An 11534-nucleotide genomic window follows, 5' to 3' on the forward strand; every position below is an offset into this window, starting at 1 on the left:
TGGAGCTGATTTTATATAAGTTTAATAAACATGTTAAAACTGCAAAATAATTACTCAGAAATGGCTTTTTATAATGTACACATTGTTACTGTATTAACGTGAAGTAGTATTGGATATTCAACAACTGCTCTCTCTGTTCTGTTTGTCCATAACATAAAATTAACCAGAAGAATAGTTTTACTAATGAGTCTCTACATCTACCACTGATTTTAAATTAACAGTGTTGAAAGTTCCACCCTCTTAGAATAACAACAGCAATATAGGACGGTAAGACAAAGCGACATTTCCAGCACTGCAACTCAGACTTTACAGCTCATATGTCCCAAAAACTTCTACGGTGACTGACTGGATGAAGTGTACATGCAACGCTGAAGAAAGTTATACACAACCAGCACGGTTACTTCTTTGTGACTGTAAAACATTTGGTTTGTAGTTGCTTACAGAATCTCTCATGCATTCAAAGTGATGTCCACTCTCGTTACTGCACACACAGTCGACAAACAAAAACACAACATTAATATTGGTTCATAAAACCTACTAGAGCCAAAAACACTGGCTTACATTTTATGCAACACCTTCCTTCTTAGAGGAAGTAAGTGTCTTAAACATCATGGGTAGAAAGTTTTTTCTTTTCACACAAACCGCACAATTCCTTCTGGTTCCTGTACAACTGCTTTGATAAACGCTTTGGTCGTGGACGCCTCATGTGGATACGACAATCTCCTCCATCTTCCATCCGCTGGAGTTCTTTCCAAATTTGTAAACGAGCCTGCGGCCGTCGACTCGCTCCAGGATCTCCCTCTTATAGTAGTACCTGAGGAAGGGGATTTACTGTTTTATTTTCACGTTTAAAAGTGTGCAATTTCTTTCATCATGTCACAGACTTCCCTCATACAAAACAATGGTTTGTAAATTCAAATGTACCAGTCATAAGAAAGTTCTGCTGAAACTCTTATAATGTCTTTTGTGGCTTTTAGAGAAGATTGGTCAACTGACGCCATCAGGGTTGTTCGGCTTTAAGACTTGCAATGAAGTTAGAACATCAGGCTCGTGTTTCAAACTAGGTTGTGTGGTGAATCACTGTTTGAAAGAAGATAAAGCTTCACTGTCTGGGCTGGTTGTTTCTGTTTAAGCGGCGGCACGTGAACTCACCTCATGGCACGGCTGAGTTTCTCATACGTCATGCTGCTGTTCTTTTTCTTCTGGCCCCACATTTGTGCCACGGCCTCGGATTTGAGGAACTTAAAGACACCCTCACGGCGGTCCTCCCACTTCATCAGGCCCTGGTTCCTCTCAGGGTGGATCAGAATATCTCTGATGAATTCCCATAAGTGAGTTCCTCGGGGCGCTGCAGACAAACGTTGAGGTACGATCAGCTGAATGTGCTTTTTTTATGTGCATGAATCCTCACAAGCAGCTGCGTCAAGCGGATTTGAATGTAGCTTGGTTATGATGCAAAGTAGAATCTGTCAAACAGTTGACCAGTGTTCATTTACAGAGGCCTGGTTGAACAGTGTTTTTCATAATGAATAATATTACTAATTCTCAAAACATCAGCCTTACCGTGTTTGTTTTTTCTGGGATTGTCGTAGATGCTGGAATGCTCTCTGCTGACTTTGGGCGGTCGCCCACGTGGTCGCTTCAGGCAAGTGTCTCCTTTTTCTGTTTTGATTTGAACTGTTTGAACAGTAAATTGTCAGACATGTACTTAAACTCACTGACGCCGTTAAAAGAATCTCTCAATGTCTTTTATACTCACTTGAAACAGGAGAGTACGAGTATTCTGGGTCCGATTCTCCAACGCCAGACTCCTGTGAGTCCGGGCTTGAGGAGTCAAACATGCCGCCTGAGCCACCAACACGAGACGCACGTATCAGATATCCAACATTCTCAAGAAACGTACGGTCAGAACATTTGAGCAAGATGAGAATGAGATACTCACTGTTTGAGGAGGAGCTGTACTCGCTGTCAGACAGGTACTCAGTGACTGCCAGAGGTGTCTCTGGTTCCATGGACGGACAAGCGAAATGATTATCATCTCTGTAGGCAAACTCTTTCTTGTTGACAACTCCTTCAGCTGTTGATAGCCAGTATTTAGTTAGTTGCATTAACCCTATTATTTCACACAAAACGTTTATTTTTGGCTGTTATGTAAAATCACTCTACAAAATGTACCTTGGCCAAATCGAATGCTGCTGAGCAAAGGGTATGTTAAGTTGTCCAGGAAGTTGTCCAGGAGCTGGCAGGTCTCCCTCAGCTCTGGTCCTAACATGTTCTGCAACTCTAAAATGAGGAGATGAAAAAGGGTTGTGTTAGCTCATCATCACATGCGGTAACTATAACGACAGGAAAATAGAATACATTGCTGGCTTGCTAAAATCTTTGCATGGGAATGCCGTCAAATAATAAAATGAAGCAAATAGATGTATATTTCACATCTGAAATTCTACTACACGTGCAGTTTTACCATTTTTGGTTTTGTGTTCCTCCAGACTCTGGTAGAGGTGTGGCCCGAGCTGTGGGCCGAAGACCGTGATGATTTCTTCCCGGTTCATCTGGCAGAGAGTCGGGCCGTCCATGGCGCAGTAGGCCAAACTCAGGGTGTTTGCGTCGAACTTGGTGCTTTCTACGTGGTCGCTGATCCACTCCAGAACGTTGTTTGCTGTCCAGCAGTCGGGGTTGATATGCCTGTACCACTGACCTGCTGAGACAGAGACCTTCATTGTTACATAGTACTTCTGGAATCTGTGTAAACAGAGTGACCCAAGTTGGACATGATGGACAGCGCAGCTCTGACGTCATTGAGCAATACTCAATGACGTCAGATTTGAAAGCTTTATTTTTTCATTTAAAATCTAAATTTCCGTTCATACATTGAGTGGACCAAAATATTGTTTTCTTAAATTCCTCGTTAAATGCACTTGATGACGTGGACGGACACCAGCCATGGATACCATCATCACCTGGTGTGGATGTTTGTCTCTAAGGTCAGACAAAACAAAGTCTTCTCTGTTTCAACTATGAGGTGGCAACATTCTCCGGTTGGACGGTTATGCTGAGTTAAACATTGGCCTGGTAAATGATTGAGCTAACAGCGTCTAAATGAGGTCAAAGCAAAGTTCAGTCTGTAAAAAGTCCCGCCGGCTGAAGTTTGGAATAAAGGATAATGTTGACGTAGAGATTAGTCTTCAGTTGAAACTGCCGGCAAGACTCGTACTGAACCATAGTGGCTCACAGGGGTTCACAGCTGAGACACTGGCACATTTAAAATCTTTGGTTGCATACAGATCACACAATAGAATCTTACAGCAATGAGAAGATAGAAATGAGGGTCACAAAAACAGGCAGTCCGTCTTACCACTGTTGAATGTTGAATTGCTGATCTGCATGCTGTTGATGCTGGGCAGCAAACTGGGCTGCTGCGGCACGACATCGGCGATACCAGTGTGATACATGGTGAGGTTGGCATGAGTCAAGATGCTGCTGAGGCACGGAGATGACATGGAGACTCTAAGAAACATACAAATGACCAGTTGGAAAAGAGCGGCTTCTAATTCAAAGATACGTTATGTATGACGACTACATCTGTTTGTTGTCATCCAGCTTTGTAAGAATCAAATTCTGTATTCAAATGTCTGCTCTAACATTTCTATTAAAGAGTGAACTAATTTACCTGATCACAGCAGGAGCCACAATATGATGCAAAGGAATTCTCAGAGACAATCCGTAGTGTGAGCTTGTATTTTATAACTTTCAATGTTGAAGTGGCTCTCCTGTCCTCGCCGTGTTGTCTCCGTAACCGTTGTCTCTGAGGCAGAGATGCACTTGTCACTATATAAACCACCTGTGGAGCTTTATACTCCTAAAAAAGAGTGGGGGATGGACGCAGGTGAGTTCAGGGGAATTCCACCTGCAACGGGCCACACCCCCAACCCTCCTCCTTCCCGTACCTGAGAACTCGATCGACCAAACAAACCGGCTCTGCTATTCTCTCACACATTTTTTGTTGCTTTTCTCATCATGCTTTTCTCAGTGTTTATTTAGAGACTGAGTTAGTTTATATGGTTTCATGAATAGTATCTTTTAAAACTCTGTTACAGGAGTTTTCAAATATATATATATATAGACGACATTAGAAAATTACAGACACAATAGACGCGGAGGGTTGATATGAATTCTATTATTACAGTGAGAACTACAGTACAAACCCACCCACACACTCACATACACTGTGTTTAGGAGGGATGTTCATTTATTATGTCAGCAAACCTCTGACAAGACTCACTAATGGTCCCTTGTGGTCAGTGATCCACTGCCTAACACCTCTATGCGTCTCCTACTGCCCCCATACATAAACATTGTAGTGGTAGAATATGGGTAACATCAATTATCTGGTAAACTTCCAAACCAAAAGGATGTGGAAGATCAAATCTTTCAGCCCTTTGATCCCAAAGGATTTTGGAATCTGGCTGCAGTGAATTGCCACGATTAAGCCAGGAAAGCATAAGCCTGTCAGACAATGACATCTGGGGTTATGAATATTTTCATGTTCCATTATATTTTCAATGTGATAACATTTTCAATTCGTTTTGTACATTCCTCACAAATGGTGAATTTGTCTAAGAAGGCGATGTACAGAGAAAACATACTCTGTCTTTAAATGACAATTTTGACAAAGTATTGTCGCCACCTAGTGGTAACAGTAGCCAAGTTATTTAAAAGTTATGTACTTTTAGATCCTACTCCTCACAACATGTTTCATTATGTTTGGGTAATTACCCCCTATTCAGCCACTCGGAAGTCACTAAACTTAACGTGTACACACACTAAAACTAACTAACCCAAACTTGATCATGAATGCAAATGCATGAATAAGCTCATGAATAAATGGCTGCTAGCAGCCCCGGACAGAACTGTAAGTTCCTGTTTAAACGTGTAGGCAGCAGAACAACAGCAGTTGTTTGTTTTCCTAAATACTGTTGTTGAAGGTGTCAACATATTAACATTGTATTAAACTGAAAGGCTGAACGGCCACATGAGGTCACACCCAGGCACCCAGTGAGGGGGGGGGGGGGGGGGGGGTCCGTAGTATTAATAACTTTCGCCGTGATGAGTGATTTATTCGTTCATGCGATGCGCTGACCAACAAGTTTTTCCTCTTCTCTTTACTGATTATAGCTTCTCCTCTTCACATGATTCCAAACGCTTTACTGCATATTGTCACCAGGAGGAAATTGGGTTGTTGCTGCAAAATAACCTGTTTTTATGGAGAGCTCCTCAAACTAGGTGGCCTTGCTGGTAACTTTTATTTCCTATTTTCTCATCATTTTTAGATTTGAATTATTGGATTTATCCCCGCCTCACAGGGCTGACCCACACGTCCATCCCTTCGTCTATGGTGGAAAATCCTGTTTGTTGATGACGCTTCCTTATCAATGAATTATGTGGCTCAGAGTGTGCTTTCATCCTCCTATCTTCCTAATGAAGACGCCTATGCGGCATATAGTTAATATATTGTATAACAATATTCAAGCACAGTTATCAACTTGTGCACAGTGTCGTGGTGGTTGGCACAGGAAGAAGGTCTTGGGTCCGAGTCTAAAGAATGATGAGCAGTTTTCAAGGTGACTGACAACTTTGAGTGTTTCCATATTAAGCATCACGTGATTCCAAACACAATATCTTTATTTCTGAGGCAAGACAGATATCTGCATTATTCAATTTTCATTCAAACATTCAGTGTCTGTTGAACTTGTGTCTTCGAGGTGGCAGGCACCAGGGCAGAAATCAACCCCGGGAGGCTCCATGAATACTATTGAACTGAACATCTGTCCCAATCAGCATATAGTCCTAAAGAAAAGCACAGCAACTCAACTTTGAGATTACAAATGATGTGATCAACCAAATATTTAAAGACGTGCTCCCCGTGTCCTCTTCATAGGATGAATGCAGCTCTCTCAAACACATGTTTTATACATTTTATAAAAAAGAAAAGGGAAAAACGGAACCTGTCTGACCTTCAGGACTTGAAGCTGAGTGTTGACAAGTTGCATCTTCCCGATGGCGGGAAGCGGGTACCCCTTTGCAAGTTGAACTACGGAGCAAAATTTCAACATAAAAAGATAATAATTAAACAGATTAACCGATACAAAAAAGTAAAAACAGGAGATTCTAATTCTTAAAACTGCTTGAGTATAATTACAATGAACAAACAAAAGTCGGAAGAAATCTGCAAGGTTGTCAAACATTTATCACGTTAACAATTGGTTGTGTGGTTTGAGCCAACAGAGCAGCAGAAACAAGTTGGGAGAAACCACATATGTATTTATGGTGAATCAGTCATTTAAGAGACTAAGTGACTTCTGACTTGAACTCGTGCGTTTGGTCTCTTTACAGGTTGTGTAAAAAGGGTTTTAAGCGCTAATTGAAGCTTCGTTAAAAGGTCCGTGCACAAACGTCCGGAGTAACCTGAGCATTGTGCAATGAAGTCAAACAACAAGAATGAAGTGGAAAGCTGAAGATGACGTTACATCTCACTCATATGGAACAGAACTCACCGTTAAGTACGGGTATCACAACTGCCCTGAGGACCATCCTGAAGATGCTGTTGAGGAGCCCGACCTGCGGGTTGGATTTGGGGTTAGTAAGTCATGCTTGTGCAGGCGCTGCACTCTGTGACACGTGTTCAAATGCAGTTGTCACCTGAAACTCGCCCACGTAGCTTGTCCCAACGGTCAGATCCATGCTGTGCAAATGAGGCAGAATTGCACTGTGATTTACATCTTTTCAACGACCTTTTGACCCCCCTTGTGAGAACAGCTAGTTATTTGTTAAGTTACCCACTTGTTCAGGCTGACCCTTCCGGCCACCCTCATCTCACTGAGAAACGGCTGTGCGCTGACGCTGCTCTCCTGTCCAGGAAACGTGACCAGAAAAGTTAACAATTTTGGACCACACGCATTGAATCTGTGCAAGATGTGTCACCTACCAAGTTCAGGACAAAGAGAGGGGAGAGCGTGCTGTTGGGATGGATGGCGTAGGCCGTGACCGTGCCAGAAGCCTTCACCATGGTGTTGTTGGGTTCAAACGTGACGACGGGGGGTTTTACCGTCTTCACCAGCAGTTTCATCGTCAGACCCGGGAAGCGCTGGGCGATCTGAAAAGCAGTACCGATGCACATGGCTCACAAACCAACCCGACATGCCTCTTCTATCAGACCTCAGCGGCACGCGTTCGTCACCTGCGGAATGAAGACGCCGAACGTGTTGGTGTTGAGTCGGAAGGGCGAGGCCGGCGGCACCTGCGGGGACGAGAAAAGACCGTGGTTCAGTGTCGTGTGGCGAGGACGCGGATCGGCGGCGGGAGGAACCTCGGCCCGGAGCTCACCATGTCATCGGTGACGTACAAGCTGAGGGCTCCTGCCGCGCTGTAGACGAAGGCCGCAGAGTTGGCGGTGAAGGCGGACAAGCCGATGTACAACATGCTGTTTGCCTGGGGCGGCAGGTTAAAGGCCGCGGCGGAGAACGGAGGCTCCTGCTTCTTTCCGATGTTGTAAAATTCACCCTGTGAATGAAGTGAAAAGGACGCCGCGAGGCCGAAAGATTAGGACGGGAAGCTTCCAATGCATTCTATAAAATGTGCAGATGGACACTTCTTTACCTTTAAGCCCAGTTCTAAAGAAGATGCTGTCACTGCAGGCGATGACACCATGGAGTATTCAATCTCTGCGTGCTTGTCTACCTTGGCTAGAACTGCAGTGAGGTAGAATGTCTCTCATTTACTCACGGCATTAATAAAACAAGTATTTGATATAGATATTTATTTATTTTTACCATTGAGAGTTTTCAACTGAGGGTTCAAATCGGATATTGCATTGGTCACAAGGGGGCAGATCTGCAACGACAAAAAAAGTGAATTTTACACAGCTCCCCAAACTGGATACTGAGCCACTGGCAGGAACCGAATGCTACTTCAATGGCTCATACTGGTTCCCAGCAGCTTTGTGGTCTGCCATGAAGAGGAAACTCCTAGTAATTCATTATTATTGAATAGTTCCGCAGCGAGGAAGGGTGACAATCTGAAGCTGCAGGTGGTTGTGAGGCTGGTGTCCCCTCACCTGTCTCTCCAGTGCCCTTCGTATCGCCTTGTCGATGAACTTTCTAAAGAGATTGTACAGCCAGCTGAAACACAGAGCGATCACAGGAATGAGGGTGGTGTGTCGAGACAAGAAAAGCTCACATTCCATTCCCCGGGGGCTCTTCTACCTGGCTCCGCCGTGGAACTTGATGTTGGCGCTGCCGACGGTGGCCGCGCAGTCCACCGTGTTGACCGCGGGGCGGCCTGTCTCGTCGCTCTCGACGGCGATGCTGGTACCGACGGTGAGATCGCTGACGCTCAAGTCGAAGGAGCCGCTGTTCTTTCTGTGAAGAGGAGTGAGTGACAGCGTCAGTACATTACATCACATGCCATTTAGCTCGGTGCAATTCAACCATAAGGATACAAACAAGAAATAAGAGTGCAATGAAGAAGGACGTTTCTTCTTTCTCACATTATTCGGAGGAACTTGACCCTCCAGTTTCCGTGGAGACGGATGAAGGCTTTGCCGATGGACAGTCTGACACCCGTCCCTGGAACCAGAGCTACAGTGGAAGTTGGCAGTCCCACATCCACTATTTTCAAACTGGAAGAGACGACATGCACATTTTAAAATATCACAGTTTCCGACAGAATGTACTAAAGTGTTAAATAAACGGGGCCCTTACTTCGTCAGGCTGTACTTGACCTTGCCAATGGGAGTCACCCTCTGATTCCCCGAAAAATCTGGCACTTGGATGGTTTTCAGTTTCTCTTGGATGGAAACCATCCCCAGTTGTCTGCCTAGAAAAAGAGACCAGGAAATGTGACGGCGAGATTCTGGATTCCCAAATGTCCTTCATCAGTACTATCCGTACCGTATTCAAGGCCTTTCGCAGTTAGCTTGACCTTCACCCCGGGATCGGTGCTCAGGGTCAGAGGGATCAAAGCCCCCAGAACCAGCCAGCAGCACAGGAACATCTTGACTGCTGGGGGATGAAATGGAAAAGATCATGAGCAACACTTTGAGTCAGGCTACTTTTTTTCACATGTTAATTACATCAACGGCTTCCTCTTTTAGAGGAAAAGTACATCCCTTTTTTTATTTATATGCATCTGTTAAAAAAAAGAATGTTTTACTTCACTGTGGACAAAAGTCAAGCATTCAAAAATACTTTCCCTCAGAAAAATGTGACTAATATGATTAGCAATTTATTGACATTAGCATCTGAAATGTGACGAATGGCGAAATGCAAACTACAACGCATTTATTTATCAGCGGTCACACACTATGTAGCCATGAGCTGAAGCATTCCAGTCAGTTTGTTATGTTGGTGATGAGAAAACATGCGACTCATTAAGCTTTTCAGATTGATATTGATATGATGAACCCAGGCCGGGCTTGTTTGGCAGGATTCTTTGAAGATGCCGACGATGGATGCCGGTATATTCAGGCAGCGTGGGGGGAACTGATGCGTTTTTGAACATTAGAAGTCATACAAACATGTTCCTGTAGAAACCCAGAATATAATGATGACTAAAACTGAGCAAGATGCAGCCCCTTCAACCCTGCAGTACATTACACGTCCTTTAGCTGAGGCCTTTATCCAAAGCGAAGTGCATTTCAACCACAGCTTAACAGCTTATTTTGGTCCTTATTATAACATTTGAATCCAAAATGTAACCTCTGCAAATAAATGTCATGGAGTAAAATGTACCACAATACGCTCTGCTTTGTGCTGTAGTATATAACATATTACATGGAAAAGTCAAGAAAAGCACAAAGAGAACAGTAAACACGCTTCCCACTGCAGCCTGGAAGGAGCCTGCTGAAGAAACCACATGACTCCTAATGAGTCAGCAAGCAAGCTTTATTAGATTAGGCGTAGTTCTAGTACCCACTTTGTGTCCACTCTCAATATTGAAGCGCAAACGGTCTGAACATTTAATGCTTTCATCTTTCAACGTTGCCACGGCTTTATCGTGTCGCATGTTCAAAATCGAAGGATTTAGTCTCTGAGCCGACAGACTCGTCACACTGTTGGCAGAGATGCCACTGCGAAGCTCTGGTGATGAAGGTTGAATACTGCTCTTAAGTGGAGTAGAGGAAGAAAATGCTTATAAAAGATTAATCATATTAATGAATCCACAAAACCCTCGCACCATCTGCCTCTTTCTTTGTCTTGACATAAATACACAATGGAGGCAGAGATGGAGCTTCCCATCCCTCCATCAGGCAAAGACAAATCTATGGGTCACTTTATTCCCACTGGAATCTCCCATCGTTAAGAACAATAAGAGCCGACGGTATGAAGGAATGAGCTTTACAGCCTGCATTCATGAACAGTGAAGAAAAGTCCTTCTCTCACCTGCAGCAGTTTTCTCCTGATGTGTCAGTCGGGCAGCCAACCAGGAAAAGTGAAAGACGAAGGGAGGCACGTTGCCTTTTATTCACTTACTCAGTCAGGAAGTGGACCTGGGGACTATCCAGGAAAATGCAACAAAATTGGGCCCCAAACAAATCAGTGCCCAACACCATGATACTAGTAAATATTATGTATGATTATGAAACAGCAACGGGAAGCTGTTTGTTACATCTGCTGCTGTCTAACGATGTTGCACAATAGAAGTATTTTTCTCGTGTTTGTAATGTTCAGAACTTTACAATATTCCTCCGTCCATGTTTGCCATCAGAACGGTGAATGAAGATCTTGCTCTTTCCCTATGAGGAGGTCACTAATGTTCTGTATCATATCTCTCAATAAAGGGGTCTGGATCGCACAGCCTGCTCGAGGGCGCGGCTACTTCGCCATCAACGGACGCTGCCATTGTGTCACAACACGTTCAAACAACACAATCCTAAAACTACCCGCAGTTGTCTCTTGCTCAAACCAAAACCACGTCGACAGTACATTTACTAAAGCAATGCTACTAATGACTGTTTGGCTTCAAAAACGGGGACTGATCTTCTAAGCAAATTATGAGCAGAACCTGTTTAATCTGTATCACTGAATCTTCAGTGGTTGAAGTTTAATGTGAAAAGTATTGATTCATAATCCCTGTTTTCATACTGAGAAGTTACCCTGTTTAATACATTATACAAAAATGTAATAGAACATAACGAAGCAAAGCTGTCAGGTATTCAGTGTTGTTTTCAAATAAATATAATCTCCTGCTGATCCATTTTTCCTCATCCAGTAATCACGCTTCACTCGTCCCTTCTCACTTCAACCTCTTTAAATGTGCATGTTGCATCGATTCCCGTCAATGGTACATGAAGTCACTTTAATCCAATTGCCAATCTTGAGCAAGAACTGTTGCACGTACCGGATGTCAGGAACATAATGTGAGCGCCGTGTCCCAGCAGTGCATCTGTAGACCTACGCCTTCGCAAACCAACAATTCGGAGAGAACTAGTAGTATTCAGCATTCTGAATATCTAGTAATTATGAAATGAAATC

At 43.6% G+C, this 11534-nt stretch overlaps 2 protein-coding genes across 7 annotated transcripts; both read right to left on the minus strand.

Moving 5' to 3' along the window:
- On the minus strand, positions 1–3874 carry elf3 (E74-like factor 3 (ets domain transcription factor, epithelial-specific)). 5 transcript variants are annotated; one of them, XM_040205000.2, is made up of 9 exons: positions 3674–3874; positions 3359–3510; positions 2468–2704; positions 2176–2283; positions 1943–2077; positions 1760–1846; positions 1564–1677; positions 1153–1348; positions 1–814 (listed from the first exon to the last, which is right to left on the minus strand). In XM_040205000.2, the coding sequence occupies exons 2-9, from the start codon at positions 3501–3503 to the stop codon at positions 703–705; spliced, it is 1134 nt and encodes a 377-aa protein (XP_040060934.2). In that variant the 5' UTR covers positions 3504–3510; positions 3674–3874; the 3' UTR covers positions 1–702. The 5 variants fall into 5 exon arrangements, with proteins under 5 accessions (XP_040060934.2, XP_040060935.2, XP_077948706.1 ...); XM_040205001.2 differs by having other exon boundaries at positions 2468–2701; positions 3674–3860; XM_078092580.1 differs by having other exon boundaries at positions 3359–3483; positions 3674–3815.
- Positions 3875–5667: 1793 nt separating this feature from the next.
- On the minus strand, positions 5668–11534 carry LOC120835780 (bactericidal permeability-increasing protein). Of its 2 annotated transcripts, none has more exons than XM_040204988.2 (16): positions 10443–11534; positions 8952–9062; positions 8763–8877; positions 8549–8680; positions 8265–8420; positions 8117–8180; positions 7833–7893; positions 7660–7751; positions 7387–7563; positions 7241–7300; positions 6989–7156; positions 6844–6911; positions 6703–6745; positions 6558–6621; positions 6018–6094; positions 5668–5850 (listed from the first exon to the last, which is right to left on the minus strand). In XM_040204988.2, exons 2-16 carry the CDS (start codon positions 9052–9054, stop codon positions 5788–5790), a joined length of 1443 nt encoding a protein of 480 aa, XP_040060922.2. In that variant the 5' UTR covers positions 9055–9062; positions 10443–11534; the 3' UTR covers positions 5668–5787. The 2 variants fall into 2 exon arrangements, with proteins under 2 accessions (XP_040060922.2, XP_040060923.2); XM_040204989.2 differs by having other exon boundaries at positions 8952–9059; positions 10443–10836.

The sequence above is a fragment of the Gasterosteus aculeatus genome, chromosome 17, assembly GCF_964276395.1.
Source record: "Gasterosteus aculeatus chromosome 17, fGasAcu3.hap1.1, whole genome shotgun sequence".
Classification (NCBI taxonomy): domain Eukaryota; kingdom Metazoa; phylum Chordata; class Actinopteri; order Perciformes; family Gasterosteidae; genus Gasterosteus; species Gasterosteus aculeatus.

Coding starts and splice junctions, on each gene's coding strand:
- elf3 (XM_040205000.2), bottom strand. CDS start 3,503: ATGTCATCTCCGTGCCTCAGCAGCATCTTGACTCATGCCAACCTCACC. Junction 2,078..2,175: donor CAGCATTCGATTTGGCCAAG/GTACATTTTGTA, acceptor GGCTATCAACAG/CTGAAGGAGTTGTCAACAAG. Junction 1,847..1,942: donor GTACAGCTCCTCCTCAAACA/GTGAGTATCTCA, acceptor TTGGTGGCTCAG/GCGGCATGTTTGACTCCTCA.
- LOC120835780 (XM_040204988.2), bottom strand. CDS start 9,054: ATGTTCCTGTGCTGCTGGCTGGTTCTGGGGGCTTTGATCCCTCTGACC. Junction 7,894..8,116: donor GAAGGGCACTGGAGAGACAG/GTGAGGGGACAC, acceptor TTGTCGTTGCAG/ATCTGCCCCCTTGTGACCAA. Junction 6,746..6,843: donor GGAAGGGTCAGCCTGAACAA/GTGGGTAACTTA, acceptor TCATTTGCACAG/CATGGATCTGACCGTTGGGA.